Genomic DNA, 25,763 nt, shown 5'->3' on the forward strand with positions numbered 1-25,763 from the left:
AAAGCTAAGGGAGTTACCACACACACAAATTTCAATTTTTCTGGCCATAAGGTTAGTTTTTAGAAGATTTTTTAAAAATACTAGCAAATTTTAAATCATTCAACAAACTTGAATACCCTTCACACAATGATTCTTTGCCAAGTCTGGTTAAAATTGACCCAAAAGTTCTGGAAAAGAAGATTAAATCTGATTTGTTAATGTCGACAATGCCATCAGCAACAATTACAATGACAGACAACGAACAAATTTGATCAGCAAAGTTCACTGGACCTTTGGCTCAGGTCAGCTTAAAAAACATTTTAATAGGCCTTGTTTAGATTACCTCTGGCTTAAATTAGTTCTAGATCATCCTTTCTCCAACAAGCATTCCATGGGGTGCAGACAGTAAAAGATAGATAGGGTGAATTGGAAATAGAGGGTCCGGACAAGATTTTTCATAGATTTACTATGACCTTGACCTTGCAACTTAGTTCAAGGATACTGCACACCTCTTACCTAGCTGCTGTCTTTAGGAAGTCTGACCAAAATTTGGCCAAAAAGGAGAGAAATATCCAAAACTGGATTGCTATGACCTTCACATTTGACCAAGAAATTTGGTTCAAAATCATTGCAAATCTGTTACCCATAAGCATTCTTCGTCATGTATGAGCTACAAGGGCTCATGGGAATGAACGTGTAGTTCAGACAAGGAATTTTGTTTACAAAGGTCCCATATGACCTTCATCTTTGACATAAAAAGGACAGGGGCGCACAAGGCGCTGTATACCCCCCACTCGGAGCAATAAAGACGAACAATTTTTAGTTTCAGTTAAAGTATTAATTTTTGGCTTGTAAGCATTGTTTATAGTATAAATGACATGGTGCGAGTCAAACATACGCTTTCATTCTGTAAACACAACAGATATGGGTTTCTAAATTCAGCTGCACAGTGTTTTATGCAAAAATCTTGATCCTTTACTGTTCTAAAATGCAAATTTTAGGTATGAATGGGTCTTGAATCCATCTTAAAAGTATTTTTATTTAAAGAATAAGTTTTTATTCATTTTTATTATTGATTTATTAAAATGGAGTTTAGATCCATAATGGGTCAAAGTTCGTGGTTTTCACCAAAGACATTGCACTTTTATTAAATAATTAATAATTGTCAAACAATCAAAATTATTCACCGTATTTGTATTGTATCACCGTAGCTCAGTGAGTTTGGTGGAGGCTAGATTATCCTTATCGGATGAGAGGGTGTTCGAATCTTATCCGCCATTTTATTTTTAATAACTTTGGTTTTAAGTAAATCATTTTTTTGATTTATAAGATTTTTTGAAAATAATATGAAATACGCTCTGGATAACGATAAAAAATACGTAATGTTCATGTTCTGTACACAAAATGTCGCACAAAAATAGCGCTGGCACAGATACGAGATCATGATGTTTATGTTTAGAAAATAAACTAATAAAACAAATTAAATCGAGATATTTACAAATTATAAATGTATATTGTTAATTTGTAAGAGAATGATGCTTTATTTTATACATTTCTTTTTATATGTCCGTAAGCCATTTCAACATTATGGGTGCGGGGGATTTGTCAGGCATTGTACATTGCAAAACTTTAACCAAAAGAATATTGTAGGCGAAATATTGGCCAGACTGGGCCAAATGGAGAGAATAGATATTCTAGAGAAGGATTTAACATATACTGTAGATAATAGGTCTGTTATAAAACAAAGCACTGCCTTCACCCAAAAGAGTCTGAGCCAGATTGGGCCAACGGAAAGAAAATATGGTATGGACATGTGATGTCAAACTTCTATACAAAGAAATGTTTCACGATAGAGCCTTAAGTTTGAAAAAATGCCCTGGTAAACATAATTGGGGGAAACCCAAATGAATTGGATTTTGTTGTAAAAAAAACAAAAAACAACACCCCCCCCCCGAGTCGTATATGAAAAGAACAATGTCGAGCCAGTCAGGTATACATATATTTATTCCAGTAGATCTGGTATTACTGGACAACAAGTCTCACGTAACAAAAGAAGATGAAGATGATGACTATGTGTCAGGTGACATTGCTAAAAATCGCCTTGTTTACATACTTTATATATATGCTTATATATAGAACACAGCCATCACATGTCATCAATGAGCAATATCAATAAAATGATACAATTTATGAAAAAAGACATTTCTTTTTTAAAACTTTATACAAGTATATAGATGCAAATATATATATTTATATTTATTCTTTACATTTCTCTCTCCCTTTTTCTCTTACCAAAAAAAGTATCATATAAAAAAGTTTAATTGTTCATATAAATATCTCCACAATAAACAAATACATGCAACAGAAAGAGGGTATAGTTCATCAGATAAAAATCAGGCTGCATTTATTCCAGGTTCCTCTTTTCATAATCCATTTACAACAAAAATAGGAAGATGTTTCTATTTAACAGTGACCCTCTCTAGGCAATGAAAACACCTTTTAGCACAGTTATCAGTCAAATATGTTATTTGTCTCATATAAAATTCTGTCATCAAATATTTATCCCAGTGTATCAAAATCTAAAGAATATAGAAATTACAGCTTTTTAAAGAGCAAATTACAGAACATCTAAAATATTGTTTTTAAATGGGAAGTATCATGATGCACATTTCTAAGACCTTTATGAAATAGCAATAGAGTCAAGTTGTTCCCCTTGTCCAGAGAGGGTCACCCACACATACATTACTACACACAGAAACACAAGTAAACTAATCTTCATGCATAAACTAACATAACTGCACCAATTGGAGTGACTTTTAATAAAAAGATTGAATTGCCTACATCAACAGCAAATATAAACTCTAAACAAATCAACATTTCATACAAATAATCCAGATAAAAACTAGTAAACAACATTAAAAGCACTCAGAGAAACCACAGACTGGCCATCACACATGCACACATACAATTTGATTCTCTACTAATACTTTTGTAACAAGTAATGGACAATCTGCTTTCATCTACACAGTTCAATGTTTCATATTTATGTGGTTTCATAGAGATATGTTGATCTAGAGTCTCAGTTACAATACACTACAAGTGGTCATAATCTATGGGGAATACCATTGCATATCATCTGTACATACAAACAAAGCAAGCATGCTGAATAACCGGGGTATTGAATCGCTTGACGCAATGCAACAAACAAGTACATTAAGATCTGAGTCACCTGATCTCGTAAATATAGCTCTTTTAATGAAGAAAGAATCTAGTTTTTGACACTGTTGATGATTAAACCCATCCCTTATGTACAAATACGTAGGGGGCATATTCAGTATGGCTACAATATGGAAGGAATCAATGTCATGATATTAAGTACAAACATACATAAAAGGCTTTCAGGAAAATTAAATACTGAATGCTGGCCTTCAATAAATCAAAAGATAATGTCTCCGCTGTGTGATTTGTCCCATCAAAACCCTGTTTTAAAAAATGATCTTGTAAGAAAAAAAAATTGACTGTAAAATATTGAATAAAAAATGACCAAAATATATCCAACATGACATTTTGAACTTAATATACGCACTTGGCTTTCTTGAAGACACCAATAACTTTTATAAAATCACAGACATCTATCACATTCATGACATAAAGCAGAACAAAAACGCACACAGGCAATAGAAAGGCAGTTAACTACAGGGTGTTTGTCATGAGATCCATAACAGATACAGTGTGAAACAAAAGTCAACATTGATGGCTGTGTTCACAAAGGAAAATATCGTCATGGACTTTAAAAAGATTTTTTTCTTACACATAAACCAGTATGCAAGGTATAAAAAGCAGATTTGCTAAATACACTAGGTAAAGATAAAATGATTACATTAAACAAATATTGTTTAGAGAACTTGGGGAGAAATCTTTTTTTGATTAAGTCTTAGTACATAAAACATATCTGAGCTACAGTAATTAAACAAACTCTACATGAATTGGACGCAAAACAACACATACTCTTTCATTCAAAAAACCTAACGACAATTAATGCAAAACAAAACCTCTGTTTTTCCAATACCAGTTGGTTTTCCACATTTAGTTCTACAATTTTTTCTTCATTACTTAGAATATTTAATATCAGATACAACAATGCCCAAAACTTAATACTAAAATATAGACCAAAGTAGATCACAAAATCGAGTTTCCCTTAACTTTATATTTGCCATTTATGTATTCCTGAATCAAAACAGTGCCAATCATGCATGATGTTTTTATTGTATGCTGACTTCTTTAAATTGCTGTCACAACCAAGATAAGTGAAAGGGACAGGAAAGGACTTAACTGGAGAAAGTTTTAACTCTGCTGAATTTTCCAATCTCCTTAAATGCAATAAATTAATGTAGATGATAAAATCTTCTAAATGACAGATATCTGTTATGTTGAGATTTCATCAATCCTTTGTGACCATATTGAATGTTTTTCTTTAAAAAGCATACTAGTATACACTACAACCAAAAGCCCTCTTCTGAAAGCAAAACATGGAGATGTAGCTGCCAAAGAACGGTAAACAGTTGTACCTGTACAGTTTGCATGTGGCTGGACAACTTACCCCACCTGCCTCGACATATTTATCTCTGCTAACATTAACAACAATTCTAAATCCTTAACCGGGTTGCTTTCATATTGCCAAAAGTTTGGGTTTACAGAAACTTACGGAATACAGAAAAACTGGCATTACTATTTGCAGACCTGTTAATATTTGTTTGGAAGTTTTAACATCATGCCAATCATTGGTATGAATGTACTGGTTCATTTATTTTGATTTGTGACTAGTTTTCTACAATTTTAAATCAAACCATTTATCCACAGGAAATCCAATGATGCTGTTATACTATGAGGCTTTATCCCCTGTCTTGTTTAAAAGGGTAAAGAGACATATAATTTTGTGACGCGACCACACGGAGTTCAACTGTTTATGGGGTTGAGAGTCTAATAAAGCAAAGGCCAAAATACTTCCAAATCAACTGGAAATCATATTTGAATATCAAATACATTTTGATCAATAATTAAAAAAAGAAAAATCAAAATCAATGGATGTGTTGATTACAATCTGCAGTTATCATACAAGTGATATGGCATTAGATTTTGCAATGATACACACAAAAAATAGGTCTCTATAGACCAGTTCTAAGTGTCTGAGATTCCAGAGTTAGTATGATGTCAAGCTAGTGTAGAATAAGATTGGATAACACACAGTAGGTAAAAAGTTGCCTTGTACAAGATAGATGGTCTGACTTCAACAAAGGTAACAATTATACAGTAGTCAATCAAACATTGGGAAGATTTTCAAACATAATTCTCAGAAAAATTTGAATATTCAAGCTTCTTGAATACTGATCAGAATTTGTAACCCCAATAAAAAAGTAATGAAGTCCTTATTTGTGCTTTGATACATTTACAACTAACCCTTATTAACAAATTTGCTGTTATTGCAACTCAGGAGTATTTATCATTCTTTGTCATGATAAAAAAAACCCAGAGTTATGAAACCTGCTTTCTATTAATTTACAGGCAACAATTTCCAAGAGCACTTAGAGAGACTAGACAATATTGTGAATAATGTATTACATTCACAAGAACTCGAACGTATCCCCCAATCCTTAGCTGTCAAGTTCTGGTTGTTCTCCTTTTGTCATAATACATAAGGCAGCATGTTATGATCACATGACAAACACAGGTCACATGGTAAGACATTAATCACATGACAGGAACTGGCAAAATTGTAGTAGACAGAATAGGGTACAGAAGACTTTTGGAATGTCTTGAAGAATTTGGTTGGTGGCAGTCTTGTTGATACAGAAGATATAGTCCAGGTGTTGTGAGCACACTTCACTTGTGCTCTGTTATATATTATTACACATTAACCTCACTGCATCACCTTTCTAAATTGCTGAGAAATAGCACACAATTAAAATGTCTTGGAAAGCACTGATGACTGATCTCTATGAAAAATGAATCCTGATACATGTATAGACAAAATGGGGACCACTAGTTACACAAGAGGCGACAGAAAAGCAATCTGTTGAACTAATGAACCGAAGTCCTCGAATGAAAACTAAACAAATTCTACACAACTATAAAATGCTTGGAGGCCATTTTATAATAAATTATTTGAGATACTAGTTCACATAGAGAGCACAGATCTAGGACCTATGTTCTAATTTAAAGCTATCTTCTGTAGCTGGGTCTGTAATTAAATTAGGGTCTGTTAACATCTGAAGTCCATCAAAATCCAAGGGGCCTAATCCCACTTTAAGAACTTCTTCGTCCGATCCAAACAAGTCATCGGCGAAATTCTCTGCCATCCCTGTAATAGCATGACCCAATTCTTTAGCAAAGTCTTGTTGATATGAATTTGTATCGTCAGCTCCTAAAACAAGAACAAGCACTACACTGGCACACAGAACAACAAAGCTTTCTAATATCAATAATCCCATGTACCAAACTAAGCACAGATCCAAAAGGTCGGAGCAGTAAATTCTGTTTTTCAATTTCAGCTTCCTTTTTCATTCTATTAGTGACATACTGGCTCAGTGACAAATTTTAACAATGGAGCCTCATACTTATTTTCTACCTTACATCGTATACCAGTTTATGTTTTTATTCAACTTACAACGAGTTCTCAATAACTTTACATTTTTTACAAGTGAATAAACGTAAGTATCCAATATTTTCTCCTTATGTACCGGTACATTCACTTCAGGATCTGTGCAAGCATAGGACATACAATACACATACATGTTACAACTGCTCATCTTCAATTTTATCTTAATTATTCAAATTTTTATACATTATTGTTTTCTATACCTAGACAAGCACAATTTTTATATAATAAACATATATGACAAAGGTTTTAAAATGTTTGCTTTCAATCCTGTGATAAGTATGAATGCTTTTACATTATTCTGAAAAAACATTCACCGTATTATGCCAAATATAATACCCGATCTTTTAAAAGAACATTTCTTTGGGGTGACTATTACACACTGCAATGGGTTTTGATACAGGCACTTGTTTCTGTGATAAAGATTACCCTATAGTATAACGACACAAGGTATTCAACTACAAATTATGTGGAGAACCCCCCCCCCCCCCTTCCATGTAATGCAATCATTTTCACTTTCCACAGAAAAGGAGTGTAAAAGCAGTCTCTTCTACAACATACAACTTTGTTTTTTTTCTTCTTCCAAAAGTGGAAGGCTGTGAGTTATACAATATTGTGTATCATATTTGGCAAAATACAAAATTTCAGCTAATTATGACCCTAAAAATGAATGCATAAATGCAGATAAATCATTTGAGCTTTATTTCTACTGTGGGCTTTAATAAGACAATATAATCTTTTTCAATTTTCAATCTGCAAATATCTTCAGCAATTAACAAAATTCTTACTTTACAATCCCCAACCCCTCTTTAAAAATATTCCTATCTCAAAAGGATGCATACCATCGTGGGGGACAATGTTCGTGGGTAGCCAAAAATTTCCTGGTTCGTGGGGATGTAATTTCGTTGGTAGTGTAATTGGGATAATTTTAATGAATATTAAACAAATACTTGTATATACGTTCGTGGGGATGTAAAATCATGGGCAAGGGTTACCCACGAAATCCACAAACATTGGTTCTCCACAAACAATGATGACTCCACAGTAAACGTAATAAAAAAAAAGAGTAGAATGTAATAAACCAGTCTTTACCTCCATAATACTGACCGTTAAACACAATATCGGGGATCTTATTGTGGTGGGGGAGGTGATGGGGGGACTGCTGCTGTAGCTGGCCCTGGTTCATGCCCCCCCGGGAGTGACCACCCCCGCCTCCCCCCACGTCGGTCTGCTGTATATAGTAGTGGTGAGGCTGCTGCTGCTGATGGAACTCCTGACTCCCGGTCAGACCGTGCAGCATCGCCTGAGACATGGTGACCGAGGGCTGCGAGATGGTGTAACTTCCGCTGCTGACGCCATTCGTCGTGTTTACATGTATGTTGTCAGCACTTGAATAATGGTTGTCTGGTGACTGAATAAACACAGAAAATTACTTTTGATATTCATGTTAAATATTTTGGGGGGGATATTGAAATAAGTTGCCAGTTTTGAATAAAAAAAACACAACAATCTTGTACATGTATTGGTTTTTGAACGATTATTTTTTTTGATTGCTTTTGCAATTAAACAACAAATAGATAAATCTTCGACCATTCAACTTCTATCAATAAGAGATAAATACACCTATAACAAAATAGCCCTTAATCTTGCAGCCTGCATACCTGAGCCAAAACAAAAAACTTTAAAGTAAGAAGGTGTGAGATGGTTTGGCTTCCTTACATGAATATAAAACCAATACTATGAGAACATTAGCATAGGATTCATAAAAAATTTTTATGACTTACCATTACAACTGGACTCAAATTACCAGGTCTTGTTTAGGGATCAAAAGCTTGGGAATCACTTATATATCTATCTTTAAACTATTTTGTCAACTTCTATGGCAAAGGGCATTCTTAAAAAAACATCTTTAATATCTTTCTAATTATTCTCACTTTCCCAGAGTCATCACAATTAACTATTTATTTTCAAACAATCCAAACTTATACCCAAAGATTAACAAGAGTGACACCACTCACCATTTTGAACTGTTCGAATTGGTGTTGTAACGCCTGTGTCTGCTGTTGATGCTGCAGATGGTAGTTGTCGGTGAAGTTATTCCAGGTGGAGGGGGGCAACCCGGGTGACTGTGAGGGGGAGTAGGATGGTTGTGAGTGGGGGGATGTGGGAGACTGACAGTTCTCTGATACACTGTTTCTATAATGTGATAATGAAGGCTGAAAAGAAGAGAGGAAATCAATGAAAAACCTGATATAGAAAAAACAGCAAACATCAAATAATCAGTATTTCAATAACTAGTTTTATGTCTGTTTATTTTTTCTCTTTTTTTTCATTTTATTTTTTTTATGGTATCTGAATTATATGCATATTTCCATGGTTTTTTCTTCTACTCGATGATAAAATTAATATCAGATATGATACAGATATCTGTTCTTTTATTTTTGGCAATGAGTTTAGACACCATGTTCTGTATTACAGACAAAATAAGGATAACTAAGCTTCAATTTCCCTCTGTCAATAGATCTTTTGAACACCATCTATTGAATAAAATTATTTCAATTCCAAAATATGTAAATGAAAATTCTAACATTTATCTAAAAATGATGAAAATAACAGAACATTTTGTCACATATTTGAAATACTTTCTGAAATTAATTGTTTAATTGACAGCTGGGATAAAAATATCATCACACACGCACACAAAAGCATAGAAAAAACCAATGAATTTTAAACATGCAATTGCATGCACTCCAAACAAAGTAGGGCAAAACCATTAAAAAGTAAGATAGCGTAATTTAACAGTTCTGTGTTAATGCATGGCCTTAAATAGCATACACACTCTAGGATAAAACAAGTCACTAGTATATTTAAATATCCTATAACGTCTATTTCAGGAGCATCTATGAATGGCAGGAACATACACGTAGTTGGAGTATTGATTCTTCTCTATTCTCAAAGTGGCAAACAAGGCTTCAGTAAATATAGAAGCTTAAATTCTTTATGACTTGGTTTCTAATTTTGCTTCTGGTTAAAAAAAAATCTAACGCATTTCTGTTTCTGGAGGAGTGGCATTTTAAGAAAGTAAAAATGTTACAAATAACATTGAGTCTAAAAGTATATTAAAACTGGGGTCTAAAAACGCCCTAAAACAGACTATTTTCCTTCATTACTGCTCTCCTGAACTTTGATTTGGTTGTTTGTGGGTTGGTGGCATTTCAAAGCCCTTGGGATGTCTCCCTGTATTCATGTTCTGGATCTATAAGTGTCATATTTAAGGAGCACCATTATTTTGGGAACACAGGGGGCTTAACTAAAAATATGTCCACTCGATAGAAATAGAGAAATTATGGCCATGATATCAAATCAATTACAAGTACCCAAAATGCTGAATTCCAAGCTTGATCAAATGAGAACTTAGCAGGGTTGAGTAAGTTAATATGAGAGGTCAAGCAGGATATGGAGATTTGAAGGGAATTAACATGCTCCTAATTGGGCTACTGACCTGAGAGTCGTTTTGTTCGGCGGTAGTGATACAAACTTGTGGAACCCTTTGTTGGTGATTCTGTAGTACCGCGTTATTTGGAGGCTGCTGCGAGGAAGGGTGGGGTGCCCCCACTCCCCCTCCACCTGAGTGGTGGTGGTTTGGGTGGGGTTGTTGCGACTGATAAGAATGATTAGGAGCCCTATGTCTCTGCTGCTGCTGGTGTAAGCGTAACAAAAACTGTTGTTTAATCTGCGGATCCATGGGCAATTTACTGGGATCAAGATTAGGAACCTATGAGTATACACAACAGAACTACAGCACAACATAAAGACATGGGGGCGTGTAGACCTACAACCCGAATCAACAACACAATTACAAAAATTAAATACAGCTTACTCCAACTAACAATTATACAAACAATTGGACTCCACAATTAACATTATGCTGATGTACGGATGTACTTCCTGAAAAATGCCTCAGATTTTTTGTCAGTCTGATTTTAATCTTTCAAGCGTTAAAACTTTAACATGAACATTAGAATTTTTAAAGCATGCTAATTGTGGACAAAAATAAAATTTATTATTAGGAATACAATTAAAACTAACCAAAAAAAAAACATTAACAACATCAAAGATAAATCAGCAGTTACAAAAACTCAAATTAAGTAGCTCTTTAAAAAAAGACTTTAATAATAAGAGACAATTTCAAACTTGGGGGGGGGGGGGATATAAATGAGAAAAATGCACCACAGTTATAAGCATTCATATGGATCATATGACTTACACTAACTGGTGGTGAGTGGGGCATTCTCATCTGTTGTGATGGAGAGCTGCTCAGAACAAGTGGGCTGGGTCCACCCTGGTGAGGCCGCCTCCTCTGGGCTGGACTCTGGGCTTGTGGACTAGCGGATTGCTGCGGCACCATTCCAACGTGATGGGCACTAGTGGGAGAGAGATTGGAGGGTTGGGCACCGTAATTCTGGTCTTCAGCATCTAGAGGGGTGGTCAGGGGTGGGGGGAAGTGCAAGACTGTCAGGTCGGGCAGTGAGCCCGTGTTGTTCGTTATTGGTACTTGCACTCCTCCTGTGTGGTTCTCTTGTTCAGCAGAGGGGTAGATACTGAAGTACAAAGAACATGCAATCCTAAATGATAAGAAACATGGCATTTGCATCTAAATAACAATAATTCCCTCAAGCCTAAACGTGTAATAATAGCAAGAAGACAAAATCATTGCTATGAAGAACTTTAAAACCACGAATTTATTTCAAAATTTTTCATCAATCAAATTTGACACTGTCCCAAATCTGGTTGCAATTTCTCAAAAATCAATGTGCATTGTCAACCATTATCATACCTATATGTACATATTTTAAAATTTGTCACATGGTGACCTGTTACATCGTGACCCTGACCTTTTGATGCTTAACCTTGACTTATCATTAACTATAATATTTCATACATCTCCTGATGATTTGCCTTCCTATACTGTATTTATATATACTTTACATAGAATTCTCAAACTTATATAAACTGCTTCAATACTCAATAGAACTGGAAAGAGATTCCTTGAATATTAAAGTGTGTCTAGTTTCAAGAAAAAGATAAATGTTCTCCCGAAAGGTAATGGACTTGTATAGGTAGACAAATATTTAAATAGCAACAGCCTGACACTAGTGGATGGTGTTTTAATGACAAGAAGATTTCACTCGCCACTTATTGCTCTTGATAAATTGTCACTTTCAATCTTTGTTTACACACTGTCTTATAGGTATACACATTAAACGAGATACCTCTCCAGAAGAGCAGTTCAAAAAGTGCATCCTAGCAATTTTTGTTTTTCAGATGATATGTATTCCAGAGAGTAGACAATTGAAACTACTTACTTGATATTAGGAACTTCACAGGATTTGGGTCGTGAACCAGGCATCTGCAAATTTTCACCAGAACCGTGATGAGAATATTAAAAAGTTTTTCTATTGAGGCAAAGATTTCTTTAATCAGCAATCCATGAAACAAATTAACTCATAATTAAGAATGAGAAGCAGCAATTAATAGTTAGATTTCCCTTTGTTTTGTTTAAAGATGAAAGGTTATGGGTATAGTTTGTAATCTTGCCTGTTTGGGATCCCAGAATCCTTTTCTCATATTGTCGTTTCCCATGTTTTCTCCAACCATTTCCACAACTGCAAATGATGGGCAAAATCAAAATCATGGTTAAATTTTTATTTAATTGTATTTCTTGTACGATATTCATTGCTTCTAAAAAATTGTTATAAATAATGTCTTAAAAAGAAGAAAAACTTTTTGAAATGTTATTTTTTTTAAAAAGGGGGGACTTAATTAGTACAGATTCTGTCTAACTCATTATACCACACTGATCAGTGATTCATCAATCAAAAACATTCTCACTTAAAGAGAGACTAGTTTAACTGATTTTGAATGTATGATAAAACAAGCCTATAAATGAAAGCATGCCAGAATTGCCTTATAATCGAACTGCTCATACAACAGAACTTCACAGGAAATGTTCCGAAGCATCATAAAAAAAGCCAAAGTATCTAGATTTTCCCTCCAGAACCATTCTCAGTGCAACCCCCTAAATTTTTTTTACTCCTCCTGTGTAAATAATTGAGCAGTTCACTGGGATCCAAGCAATCCAAAACAATTGATTGTATATCAAGCAGAGCAGCAAATATTGAAGACACCATTAATTGGCAATGTTATCGTTTACATATTTACGTGATAGATGAATGATTTATGTAACAACCGCCATTGTTGATTGATTTTGATGCAGAAGGATCTGAGAAACAAGCCCAGCTTGTTTTAACTTTAAGTTCACTCTTAAAAATTCAGCAGACATTTGTTGTTCACTGGCATAATCTTATCACTGTAGCATACAACTTTATATAACAGTAGAATATTGTACATGTAGTTTTAAGTTTATCCCCAACACTTGCCGCAACAGAGTTGTGTCATTTTGCATCAAAATCAATTTTTCCCCTTCAGACAGACTTTTTGTTTTGTTTGACATGTTTATGTTAACCTACTTACAAACACCCCCCCCCCCCCATATAAAAAACAAAGAGTTCTGATTGGATAGTCTACCATCTTTGTTTTCTCTTGGCCATAGTTGTCTCAGATAATAGCACATGATACCCTTCATATTAACATCGACCCCATTGTCAACTTCATTTTATTTAGAATTAATACAATATGAAGGGAACAAAATCCATGAAGAAACTGGAGAATTATAAAGAGAAAAAAAAATTCGATCAATTTTGCGTTAGGTCTTTGTTTACTGGCTTCGAAGGAGGGAATCAAGGGGATCATCCTTTCATCCTTGTTGATATGCGACTTGAATTACAAGACATTGGTTCATACACATAGATCAGATATTATGTAAATACTCTTATTGAATGATTATGTGTGCATTGATGATCCAAATAGATAACTCTGTTTTTATAGCTGGTAAGCTGTCACAAGTAAATATATTTGTTTACTTAATTCTCTCTGTTAGTACATATTAGCTGCAAGAGAGCCCACAAATCAATTAAGTATTCATGTACTAACCAAATACATGTTTTGGCTACTAAAATTGAAATCAACGTTTACAAAATAATCTACAGGATTTTTATCATCAGTTACGATCAAAATCCAGAAATCATGTTAATCTCCTACTAGAGGCTAAGGTATACACATATCATGTCAGAAGGTGAAACTTGACATGTTACTACATCACTGGTAATGGGTTATTTCATCATTAGTCTGCACTGAATAACTTTAAGAATGTTATTGTGACTCAATATCCAAAACTGCATTTTGTACAGATTTCTTTGATATCTAAAAGAAATATACCATATAGTATTGTCCAATCATAATTTTTTTTTCAATGAAGACACACATAATACAAATTTTGCAGCATCTCTCAACCCTATTTCCTTATACTTATTCTTAACTATATGAATGAATCTTTTCCTTCATTTCATCATAATAATCAGATTCATGTTTATGTCAACAAATATGCAGATTTACTTTAAGTCTTTTAACGAGGATTAAATGAATTCTGTTCACTGTCTCTCACTTGAACAATTTACGCAATAGATTACACGGATCAGAACTTCCTATAGTCAGTTAGTCACTAGTGACTACACCTTGTAACACAGACGGCCTTCTCTACAACAAAATCTCTTCCATTCTTCTGCACATGTAAATACCTGCGCTGAGGGAGGACATTCGTTTCTATTTGTTTTGTGTGTGCAGACATATTTGCCGATAAAACACAGACAGTTGACAGACAGGCATTCTGATGTTCTAATTCTGATGTTCCATGCTAATTATAGAATCCATTCTCATCACAATGACCTTGATTAATTCTTAATTCTGATCCATTTTCCCTTTCATTTGCTAGATCATCTTATACATTATTCCAACTATGACCACACCTAGGGTACTCTCGTGTAGTCGGCATCTTCAAGTATTTCCGCCTAGCATAACTGATTAGAACAAGTCTTCACACATTTTGACTTTGTGTCATGACAAATAGTTTTTGATGTAGTTCTTGACAGCTAATATGTGTAACAGAAACCGATCCTGTGGCCTAACAAAGACCCTGTGTTCCCATGGTCGTGACAGAAAAACAGTATATTGAAAGGTACTGATAATGCAGCTTATCTGACAATCTCTGAATAAAATGTACAGCAAACTCTGAAAAAGATCTCTGACAAAAAGTACACCTTATCTTAAAGAGGACTAAAACATCATAATAGGTCATCAAACTTATGTAAATGTAACCAAAATGGTTGGACAACCATCAATCACACTGGTAGAATTACTGCTGGGCATACTTTCTACTATCAGCCTATTAATTACAATATTTGGGGCTGAATTATCTCCCCTTTGCAAAATCATTATCGAATTAGAAATCTACTGACTCAAAGTCAGCCCCACTGCTTTTTAATTTAGTTGTGTAGATATGCAGTTTGCATTTCTCAAACCAAAATGTCAGAAATTATTACATCTTAAAAGTTAAAATGTCAACATATGGAATATATTAAGTAAACCAGAAAGAGAGAAAAGGAGAGAGTGCGGGATTAAATCAATAATATAATCCATTTCCAACAGGTAAAAATATTGACTCCTATCAAAAATATTACGAGAACAGAACATACATCATATCTCTGCTTTTCAGAGTGGCACCATACATAACAATACAGATGTCCTGTGGACAATTTATGAAATGTTTTATGAAATAGTCTGTCATGCAAGCCGCAAGTTAAAAAAGAACCCGGTGTTAAAAGTACATCACAGAAGACAACATAAACGGTTAATCAAAACTACACATAGATTCACAGTGCATCACATTCACTTCTACCGCTAATACGTTTGTGCAATACAGGAAATAAAACAAGACCCATTTCTTCACCGTCACACCTCACTGCTGGACAGGACTGGGGATTTTTTTTGGCATTGTTAAATAAATTCTAAAATTCATTGAATCATTTTTCTCTCCATATTTTTTTTCACTATAATTGAATGAGTCACTTTGGTTTAATGGCAGGTTTTTTAATATGTTAATTTAATACCTTATTCAATAAAATAATGTGTTTTCCCCTATTTCTATAAAAGAATAGGTAAATATGACGTTTTGGATATAAAACTTGAGATCAATAGTTCATGGTCTATTTAACTAAAGATTATAGCTTGTTAATTATCTGTGCAATTTTCAATCTAGCTTTGACTGGACCAAAACTTAATGCAATTACACTTAAATGGTCATAACATTAAACTTTATTTAGGCACTTCTGTTAGCCATCAAACTTGTTGTTCTTTCTTTATTTGAATTATCCAGATATAGAGCCAAGATTTATGAGAGGATGAGCAAACTTTTAAACAAGTTACACTGTGTTTCAACCCATCTAACTTATCAGACTTTCTTGTGTGAAGACATATGCAAGATGTGGAGAAGAAAAATAAGGCTGAGTATTATTGTGACTGTCAGCTACTAGTGTGTATTAGTTTGTTATATAATGTTAGTGACATCTTGTGACCTATTTATCCAATCAGTAAGTAAAATTGACCTACTTCTGCGGTGTGGAGGGGGAGTTGTGGGGCTAGGCATGTTGTCCAGCTCAGAATTTACAGCAGGTCCCATAGTACTGGTGTGAATAGCAGAGTCCGAATTTGTTCTGAAAGAGCACAATATGAAACACATATTAACATACTGTTTTCCTTGGTCTGAAAGTTGTAGGGGCTGGAAAAAAGCTGCATGCTGGGAGTACTCGTGGTTCCCATTACACTCGTGTGAAGAGCAGAATCGGAGCTGCTTCTGAAATATAAAGTTGACAGTTACAAAAAGAGCTGACCATAAAATTCTCCGATATATATTCCTTTTGATCCACACTCCTGAGATTTCTGATATACCTGTGGTTTGAGAGGTTTTGTTGTGAAATATATTGTTTCACTTTATCAACAGCAGAAAGGGTTTATTTTATACATCATTTTAGAAAAAAATAGCATCTCAGAATTAAAGAACACATACTAGATATACACACAGAAAACAGACCAATATTTGAATAGCTCAATAATGAATGGAGCATGCTTTCAATGCTATAGATAAAACATTGACAGAGGAATAATTTGGTTCATATTTCACAGACTCGTATATATTTGGATCACAGAGAGCTTGCAGCTACATCATATAGTTTACTGTGGAGATTTTACAAAATTTGGCTTTTGATATATATATATAATGTCTATTTCAAACTGCATAGCAAAGAATTAACGAGATAATGAGATTTCTTGCATGCTAGAATTTTCAACACCTGACATTATCATGACTACGTTGTAACACCTCTCTTTAGGAAGTTGGATTTGCGAAGAGGAAAAAATCAATGGCAATACTTTTTTTTGAGACCTTCAGTCTCTGCACTCTGTTGAACAAACTGTCTCTAGCCTACATAAATCACACACTCAAAGCATAGCTCTGCAGAAGTTTCAGGAAGTTGGAGGCATTGATTGAAAAGTAAAACACTCCACCGATTGCTGGAAGCTCATCACTGAACAAGGATCACAGACCTAGGTACAATATGAACAAAGCCAAACTCTGGCCTTTTGTCAGCCTATTCTCAAAAATAATTCTCACCATAAATCTAACTGTAGGAAGGATTATCCTCGATTAGTATTGATAAACTTCAGAGTGAGACCAGATTATGACAAGCTTCTCTATCTACACCCACAGAAAAGCTCCCATTTAATGGCATATTACATGCTTTTTATTTTCAGGAATTTTCCCCACAAGTCACAATATCTATGGAGCAGTCAGGGGGTATTAATAAATTTTCTATACAATTTAAAAACCAATGTGTGTAAATATCATAGAATAAATCATTTATAGATAATGCATTAAGATAGCTTTGCAGGCTTCTAGAAGTGTAGGGGGGCATTAATTGGGACAAGTCACAAAGCCCTACTTGTATTCTTCATGGTCATTTTAAAAACAATCAATCAAATCTAAAACTCTTGATAATTATAGGAATTAATCCTAATCTTTCTATAAATAACCTACTTGAGAAGAAGTTTAAGCAACTTTCTCTTTAAATGCCAACAAATGCAGATTGCAAAATCCTCATAAGATAAATTGCTCAGGTGATTTTTCTTTCCTGAGTTTTAAAAATTGAATATTTATTGTTTAAAAATATTAATGAACAACGGTTATGGCTACCTCTAGTGCTATAAAGTTTGGGATATCATACATGTCATAGGGGAGTTAAAAGAAAAATTATTTTTGTTCAATAGTTCAAAATGCATAATTTCACCGACTAAATCTTCATTCTAAAATATTAAGTACATGTAATAAATTTTTCAGCCCCCCCCCCCCCAAAAAAAATGATCCTGCATGAAGTTTTTTTTATGATCCGACACTTTTTGATGTCAGAAATGTGCAGCATCCCATAACACATATCATCCATAAAATTAATGGCTTGATGCAGATCTGTTTATTCTTTTGTCACAAGATCATCTTGAGTGTAGGAGGGCTGGATAAGCAACAAGAGGCAGTCTAAACAAAGAGACATGTGGCCATAATAGTTAGCTAATTATCTTGTGTCTATATCTCTATTACAGCATGACTCAATTCTAACTGAAAAAGATGATATCCTAAGCCAAAACTATGTCAAATTTTAGTTTCCATTTCATATCATGGTTAATTCAAATTTCTTGTCTTATTGTCATAAAGAGTGTTTTTAAGCAAGTCATTCTTTCACCTCATTTTCATGTCAGGCACATTCGCTGAATATGACCTTTTTTCACTCTCATAAACCTATTCATAGAAAAACTATGTATTTTTACAGAAAATTTACAGATTAACATACAGAAATTTACATATACTGATTTAATGATGATTGCTAGGTCTCCGCTAATGATTTTCCAAATGATACTGGCTCACAATGCCTAGCTATTTTCAGTGTACAAGCAAATGTACACACAGAATTCCCCTCCCTGTAGTTTCACTTCTTTCCTGTATATTGATTTTTACCAGAATCAAGGGGGGAAGGAGTAATAGGGTATGTTCTTTGTTACTAGCAATTTCACAGCAGGTGTGAGCGAGAGCGATCGGTTTTAATAGTCTATGTGATGATTTCTCAGATGAACTGTGAACACTATGATAATCAACCAAAATGTATGATACAAATGGAAGGAAAATCTAACATAATCATCTATAGGTAGTATATTACAGCGATAACTCATCTTTGAAACAGACATCTGGGACATATTTTTGACAGAACACAAAAATGCAACACCTGGTTCATCATTAACAAGGAGATAAAGGTTTTCAAATTCTTAACGGATTTATCTAACATGAATAAAATCATTACGAATAATTGATGAGAAAAACATAACGGTAAATACTAAATAGATTTAAAACATATCCATATTATATCTAAGGTATTAAAATCACTACACCTAATCACTCATGTAAAGGCCGTTTTCCCTTCATTTACATATTATCAGCTTTAATAACAGGAATACTAAAGGAAAGGGGATTTTTGAAATTAATCATCACTGACAAAAGCAACATTTACATAAGAACATATCAAATCTAACAAAAAAATTGTCAATCTATTTACACACGCTAAATAGGCTTAACTAACAGTCAATGTCTACGGGTTACTCAAGGCTGCAGTCTAACTAGGTCAGGTGGGCTCACATAGCCCCATAATCCCCGTAACCTTGTCCCACATACCACATGCACATCCAGACACCATTACTTGGAGTTCTGCAACCAACTGCATAATTTGCCAATGTCCCTAGCAAGCCGACAAATAACAATATTCTGCATGCTAACGTGTATTAGCAAAATTCCATTGAATTATTTCTTGGAGTGGATCAAACAAGATTCCACTCCCACTATATCTATACTACATACTCTGTCTGGCTGCTTATGTTTAATCAAAGCAATACTCCAACACACTCCAGCAATGGAAGCAAAAGCTTGTTGGACTAGCAAATATGGCTAGGGTTTTTGTTTTGTTTTGGCTTTGGTCCTTTCTAACTCATACAATATACTCAGGGTATTTACTAAGTTCTGCCACAATAAATTTTCTTTGAACTACTGAAGGAATGAAATGACAGGTTAAAGAGTATATCTATATGAAACAGTACATTAAGCATATACATGACTTATGCACATAAATGTAGATATATCTTATTCTTTCCACTGCTAAGAGAAGCAAAAAGCATGACTGTTTTCTTTCGCAATAATTTCACATCAACTTCTAAATTTAATTTTTTTAATGCAAGAATAACCACTATCCTAAATCTTGACATTATTTTAACACCTGAAACTAAATCACAAAAAATCAACCAAGATACAGTTATTTTTGTTGTGAGTTCTATTGGTGACAAAAGCTCTTCTTAGCTATGGCTTTTTTCAACACTTTTCCTCAACACACAAAGAAATTCAACACTAAAGGAAAAATGATAAACGCAGTGCAAAAAAATCCACTCAAATAAAACAAAGAAATTGCCGATAAAATAACACAGTTAAATTCTGACAGTCTTTACAGTTATGGAGACATGTAGCATAATTTTTTTTCGAAAAATATTCAAACCTTTCGGACAATGTTATAACAAAAACACATACAATATGCTGCCACCCTCCCAAATCAACAGCAGAGTGTACAGTTAGTAAAACCATGCAAAGGGAATATAACTATAGTATGCCACAGGCAAGGCGGTTCTTGGATAACTCACCGTGGTAAATCATGGTTGCGGATCATTTGCGTCCTGAAAATGGTAGGAGGGTCAAAACAAAAATCAGAGCGGAGTTAAAGAAGAGTGTAAAAACAAAACTGAAGCTAGATCAGAAGTACCAAACTCTAAAGGAAAAAACGGCAAAACACATTTTGCAACCAAAATGGAACAAAATAATAAAAAAAAAAACAAACACAAGACTTAAAATAACTTTAAAATATATTGTTTAAGGTATCTTTTTTTAATTTTTCAAGATAAAATACTTGGGGGAATTAAACTTCAGAAGATTACTTTCTGTGTTTTTTGATATTGATTTTGATAGATATCATCCTTTTTTTCCAAGCTGTTGAATTATATATCACAAAACATTTCTATTAACTTTAAAATCTGTATTTAGTAATTAAACCACTGCACTCTTACATTGCAATTAATCTGTCAGCTTAATAATTATCTCCATGTTATGAAATTTTCTCAACTTTATAAAAATCCCTAAAGGTGAAAATTTGACAATTGTGGGTGTTTTTCTGATACTGTTGATTTATCATTGAGGTAGATGGAAAATTGGAATGTTCATGAAAGACTAAGAATAAAGTAATCAAGAAATTTTTTTCTCTTGAGATATTACTCATCATTAGACTATATATGGGTCAACTACTATACCATACCTCTCTGATTAGTAACATTTTACAGAATTGAGAAAAACCAAGTATCAGTCAAAATTTAAAGATCTGGAAAACATACAAAAATCTTTATTTCTTAAAAACCAAAACTGTTTTCTACTGCAGAACAGGTGCCAATAAAATCAAATCTTCAGAAATATTAAAGCAAGGACTTCCTTGAAAATACCATTTCACAGTGGTATAAATCCATACATTCACTAAATCTATGAGACCATTCACTGGGAAGGTGGTAAGAAATAGCGATGGGAATTCATATAATGCCTTACCTTTTCCATATTGTATCAGGTGGAGGTGAAAGGTATGCTGATCCATAAGGCGAACAGTCGTTCTGAAAAACACAAACAAAACAGCAAAATTAGAGATTAACAAAAACATACTACTTTTACTAAAGACAAAGTAGTTGTTTTTACAGTATGAAGCAGTGTTAGCTGCAAAAATAAAGTTAAGAAAGTGACAACTGTTGACAGGGACACTATTTTTTTTTTTTTTAGCCCTAACCATTGAATTTTCAGCAACATGAAACCAATGAGTGAATTCTTCTGAAATGTGTTTGCAAGTTTTAAGAGAATATATTAATTCAATCAATAGAAGACTCGGTAAAATTCTTACAACAATAAAACTGATTCAAGTTTCAAAAAAATGGCCTCAAACTTGTGAAAAAAAATACTGAACAAAAGGAACATTTTTTATTGCTCAATTTCATGAATTAAGTTCCAACAAACACTAAATAAATCATGCCTTAGAAAAAAACTAAGAAAAAAAATTACAAATGATTAAAGGAGTTTAAAACAAAAAAACATATTTTATTTCCCAAAGCACTAACATCATTAATTATTTACAAAGAACAATAAAGGTATGTTCATTCTCCATTATAGCATATGTAAGCACTAAACTGTGCTTTTAATTACAAGCATCAATTCCTCTTCTTCTGATCAAAACATATTAGACATTTGAAGTTTGTACAAATGGGACTAAATTACCAATTAAAATACCCTCATCAAATGATTAATTTAAATTTCCATGTGTTGCCAAAGCAATCAAACGGCTTCAATATCCCTTGAGTATATTAAAGAAGAAATTCATAATCATTATGTGCATCTTTCCTAAATAAATTTTGCAAAATTAAGCGGGTTTGTTTACAGATACATTTTCCACTCCATATATTATCAAATTTATTGCAATAGACAAAACTACACTTATGCAGATTTAAACAGTTTATCACAGACTAAAGGAAACTGTTCACGTAATATAGAACTTTCTGATTTTCAAAATTCATCATGTTCAGGGATAAAACTTGCCTTGATCAAACCTACCCTGATCACTGATCTAAATCAAAAATGTTTTTAGACTGTTAACATGATCATTTTACATTGGTAACATTATACATCAACCAATTAAACAAACTGTATCTCAATGATAACATATTTAGCGTAAAGTACACAATTTTTTCAAGAATTATTGTGATATTACTGAACTTTAAACGGCTTCATGCATCCTCCGGGGCACGGAGAGGATAAGTAAGTACATAAGTACTGAACTTTAAGAGTAAAGTTTAGGAATAGGTGCTTTCTTTCTTCAACTAAACATGAATCAAGAAATCCTAAACAGCACCAATCCATACTTTAAATCATTGGATTTATAACCAAGTGAATAAGGTATGCATATATGTCCATTTGTTCCTTACACTCTGTCCCAGTACATTTCTGTAGCATTTTTTGTGATAATCTCGGATTTCTATCAACAAAAAAATACTTGAAACCAAAGTAAGATATAATGTCCTGGATTTCTCTATTGATACATTCACAGTTTTTTATCCTTGGAAATTCACATTATGTAGATTTATAATGCAAGCCGACTTCTGTGGTCCATATCAAACTTCTCAGAACACTTTGCACAACTATGATCCAGGTACTTTCATGCCGCTTGCAATACATAGTCCTTCAATAACTATATGATGAAATAGCATGCTCATTTCAACGAAGTTTTTCATTTTAGTGAACTAGTATAGGTCTGGTCACTAATGTACGTAAAAAATAACTTATTAAGATATTATTCAGTAAAAAATTGATACAGAAAAGTATTGGGACAGTATTTTATGAGAATATGTAAAAAAAAAAAAAACACACAAAAACACAAAAATTTTCTTTAAACATCAACGCAGCCTTAGTGGTATAATTCATGTGTTTTACTGACTTGGTTTGAAGGTAGAGGGTATAAAACAGAAATATGTACCCGTGGTTTGTCCATAGGAAATGCTCTTCTGTGAGGACCGAGTTGTCTTCCCCTGTCACGAACATTGTGTATTCGACCATCCACTCTGTTATGTATTGGACCGCCCGCTCGAATATCCTCGAAATCACGCAGAGCAGACTGAAATATACCACATAAAAGGTCCCCGTGATACCTCATAAAATCGAAAATAACAAACAAACCGATCAATATAACAACAATTACATTTGATCCGCCATGTTTTGAAAATAAAAAATATACGTACTGGAAGATCAATGGGAGAATTTGTAGCCATCTGATTGACATTGGGAAGCGAGCCGGCACGGTACTGGGTCCCAATGTTTTGATGTAACTGTAGATGCTGTTGTGGGGGATAGCTTTTTTGTGAAGTACACTGAAATTAACGTAAACGGTGTTCAGTATCATGCAAATGACAATCTGCTTCACCTCGCTTCGCGTGTTTCTATCCGACATTACGATCAGAAATCGGTCAAGTGCGCCTTACCTTGGTTGCAAACGATACATCTCTGAGAATGGCTTCAAATGCTGCTGTTTCTTCTGCTTGTTTTTGGTTATGAAGTGCTATTTTCTCGCTAAACTTACGCGGATTCGACATCATGGCAGAAACGACAGGCTTGTTATGATTTTGACATCGCAGGGGGTCCGTCCTATTATTATCCAATCAAAACTTTGAATAGGGCCATGTGATCACCGATAGATGTCAGCGTAATCGGGCACCTGCTCTTCAATATATGTAACAAATAGCATAAAACTTTTCGCTTCATAATGATGATCATATTTACCAGGAAATCGATCATATTGCATATTAAATTATTTAATCCTCTCTTTCACTCTTCCTATTCTGTGTTATCTCCCATTTTTCCAGATTCTATATTATCTTTAGTTTAGCCTGACATGCGTCCCCAGCTGAGACTATATATATATATTCGCCATGCAGTGCATATATATATATTCAACAGTATTTGTCGGTTTTGTCGGCAAAGTTACGCGATAATTCGCAAAATTTACACTTTTTAGCAAACATTTTGCGTATTCACTAAATTATATACGTGTTTTAGGGAAAATGCATGATGAGGTACGCGTTTATTCACGAAATACGCGTACTAGGGGAAAATAATTCGCAAAAAAATTCGCAAGAAAATTACCATATATTTGCGAGAGGTTCTCGCGATTAGCAGAGAAAAATTTGTGTTCCTTCGCGAACGTTTCGAATTATATCGAAAAGGTTTGCGTTTATTCGCGAAAGTTATGCGTTAATTATTAAGCGCCACTAAAACGAGCTTAATGGGCTTTCATATGCATACATTTAAATGCTTGAACCAACGAAAAAAATGATGTCGTTAAAAATGAACTTTTATTTTAGCCAATATGCAGATAATCCGCTAAAATTTTATATTTCTCTCTCTCTCTCTCTCTCTCTCTCTCTCTCTCTCTCTCTCTCTCTCTCTCTCTCTAACTACATGCATGTATATATGTAGTGAACATATTTAAAAAAAGATTTATAATTCTTTAAAACTATCCAATCTACAGAATTTCGTTGAAAATGATGCTACATAGTTTTTATGTCGGTTCAAAGGTAAAGCATCAGCCTCATTTGTCTACATTATCTTACGACCTTGCATGATATATAATTCTATATTTTTGCATGTTCGACCCGGTTACATATCATATACATGTATGTCTCGGGAACGGGTTGAATGCCAAACCAGGACAGACACTGCTGCGATGGAAGTGAGAAAAAAAAACTATGGCAATTTTGCATCCAGAGGAATAATAACTAAACGCACCGTGCGCATCGCTAATCATCCGCCGATCAAAGGAGATATTTCCCCGTGATATCATCGTAAAATTTCAATATCTAACAATCGCAGTCCTCACTTCCATGTTCAAAGAGAACGGAAGCTTGGGGGCCCAGATACACATGCAGGTAAAAAGTACATCAAAATAAAAAGATTTTTATGCTCAGACGAGATCACGCTGAACCATCGCTAATTGGTACTGCTGACTGTAAACGAAAAGGCATTCATAAGGCAGTATACTGCCATATATGTCTGATTTAATAAGATCAGTTTGTGATCCAGGTACATAGGACAACAATCGGAAAGACATTTCACGATACCAACGGGTACAGTGGTTGCATGACAGCCTCGATCTGTCTGATGTTCGGTCCATGCATAGATTGCACTTGCCGAGGTAGTTATTCGTATAAGGATATGGAATCAGTTTGTTCAGTTGTTTCCCCTTGCCTTGAGTTTTTATAAAAGATTCATCGGAAATGCCTTGCATTTTACACTCTTATATTAATTTTTATATTCCTAAGAATTCTTTAGAATAACGGCCTTTATTTCACGACCCTTAACATCATTTGAGCTCAGATTTTCTTCTTTTTTCCATTTTTGATGTCTCAATAGATTAAATTAGACATTTTGAATGCTTGATTAAACTATGAATGTCTGGTCAAGTTA

The 25,763-nt window shown here is 34.0% G+C and overlaps 1 protein-coding gene across 8 annotated transcripts; it reads right to left on the reverse strand.

Moving 5' to 3' along the window:
• Positions 1-1,965: 1,965 nt before the first annotated feature.
• On the reverse strand, positions 1,966-23,949 carry LOC128175654 (CREB-regulated transcription coactivator 1-like). Of its 8 annotated transcripts, none has more exons than XM_052841450.1 (13): positions 23,783-23,949; positions 23,543-23,671; positions 23,281-23,418; positions 21,315-21,376; positions 20,369-20,401; positions 16,199-16,302; positions 12,233-12,300; positions 12,001-12,044; positions 10,902-11,235; positions 10,137-10,409; positions 8,653-8,850; positions 7,742-8,045; positions 1,966-6,337 (listed from the first exon to the last, which is right to left on the reverse strand). In XM_052841450.1, the coding sequence occupies exons 1-13, from the start codon at positions 23,894-23,896 to the stop codon at positions 6,174-6,176; spliced, it is 1,965 nt and encodes a 654-aa protein (XP_052697410.1). In that variant the 5' UTR covers positions 23,897-23,949; the 3' UTR covers positions 1,966-6,173. The 8 variants fall into 8 exon arrangements, with proteins under 8 accessions (XP_052697410.1, XP_052697406.1, XP_052697409.1 ...); XM_052841446.1 differs by having other exon boundaries at positions 1,966-6,400; XM_052841449.1 differs by having other exon boundaries at positions 7,727-8,045.
• Positions 23,950-25,763: the final 1,814 nt, after the last annotated feature.

Source organism: Crassostrea angulata, chromosome 3, assembly GCF_025612915.1.
Source record: "Crassostrea angulata isolate pt1a10 chromosome 3, ASM2561291v2, whole genome shotgun sequence".
Classification (NCBI taxonomy): domain Eukaryota; kingdom Metazoa; phylum Mollusca; class Bivalvia; order Ostreida; family Ostreidae; genus Magallana; species Magallana angulata.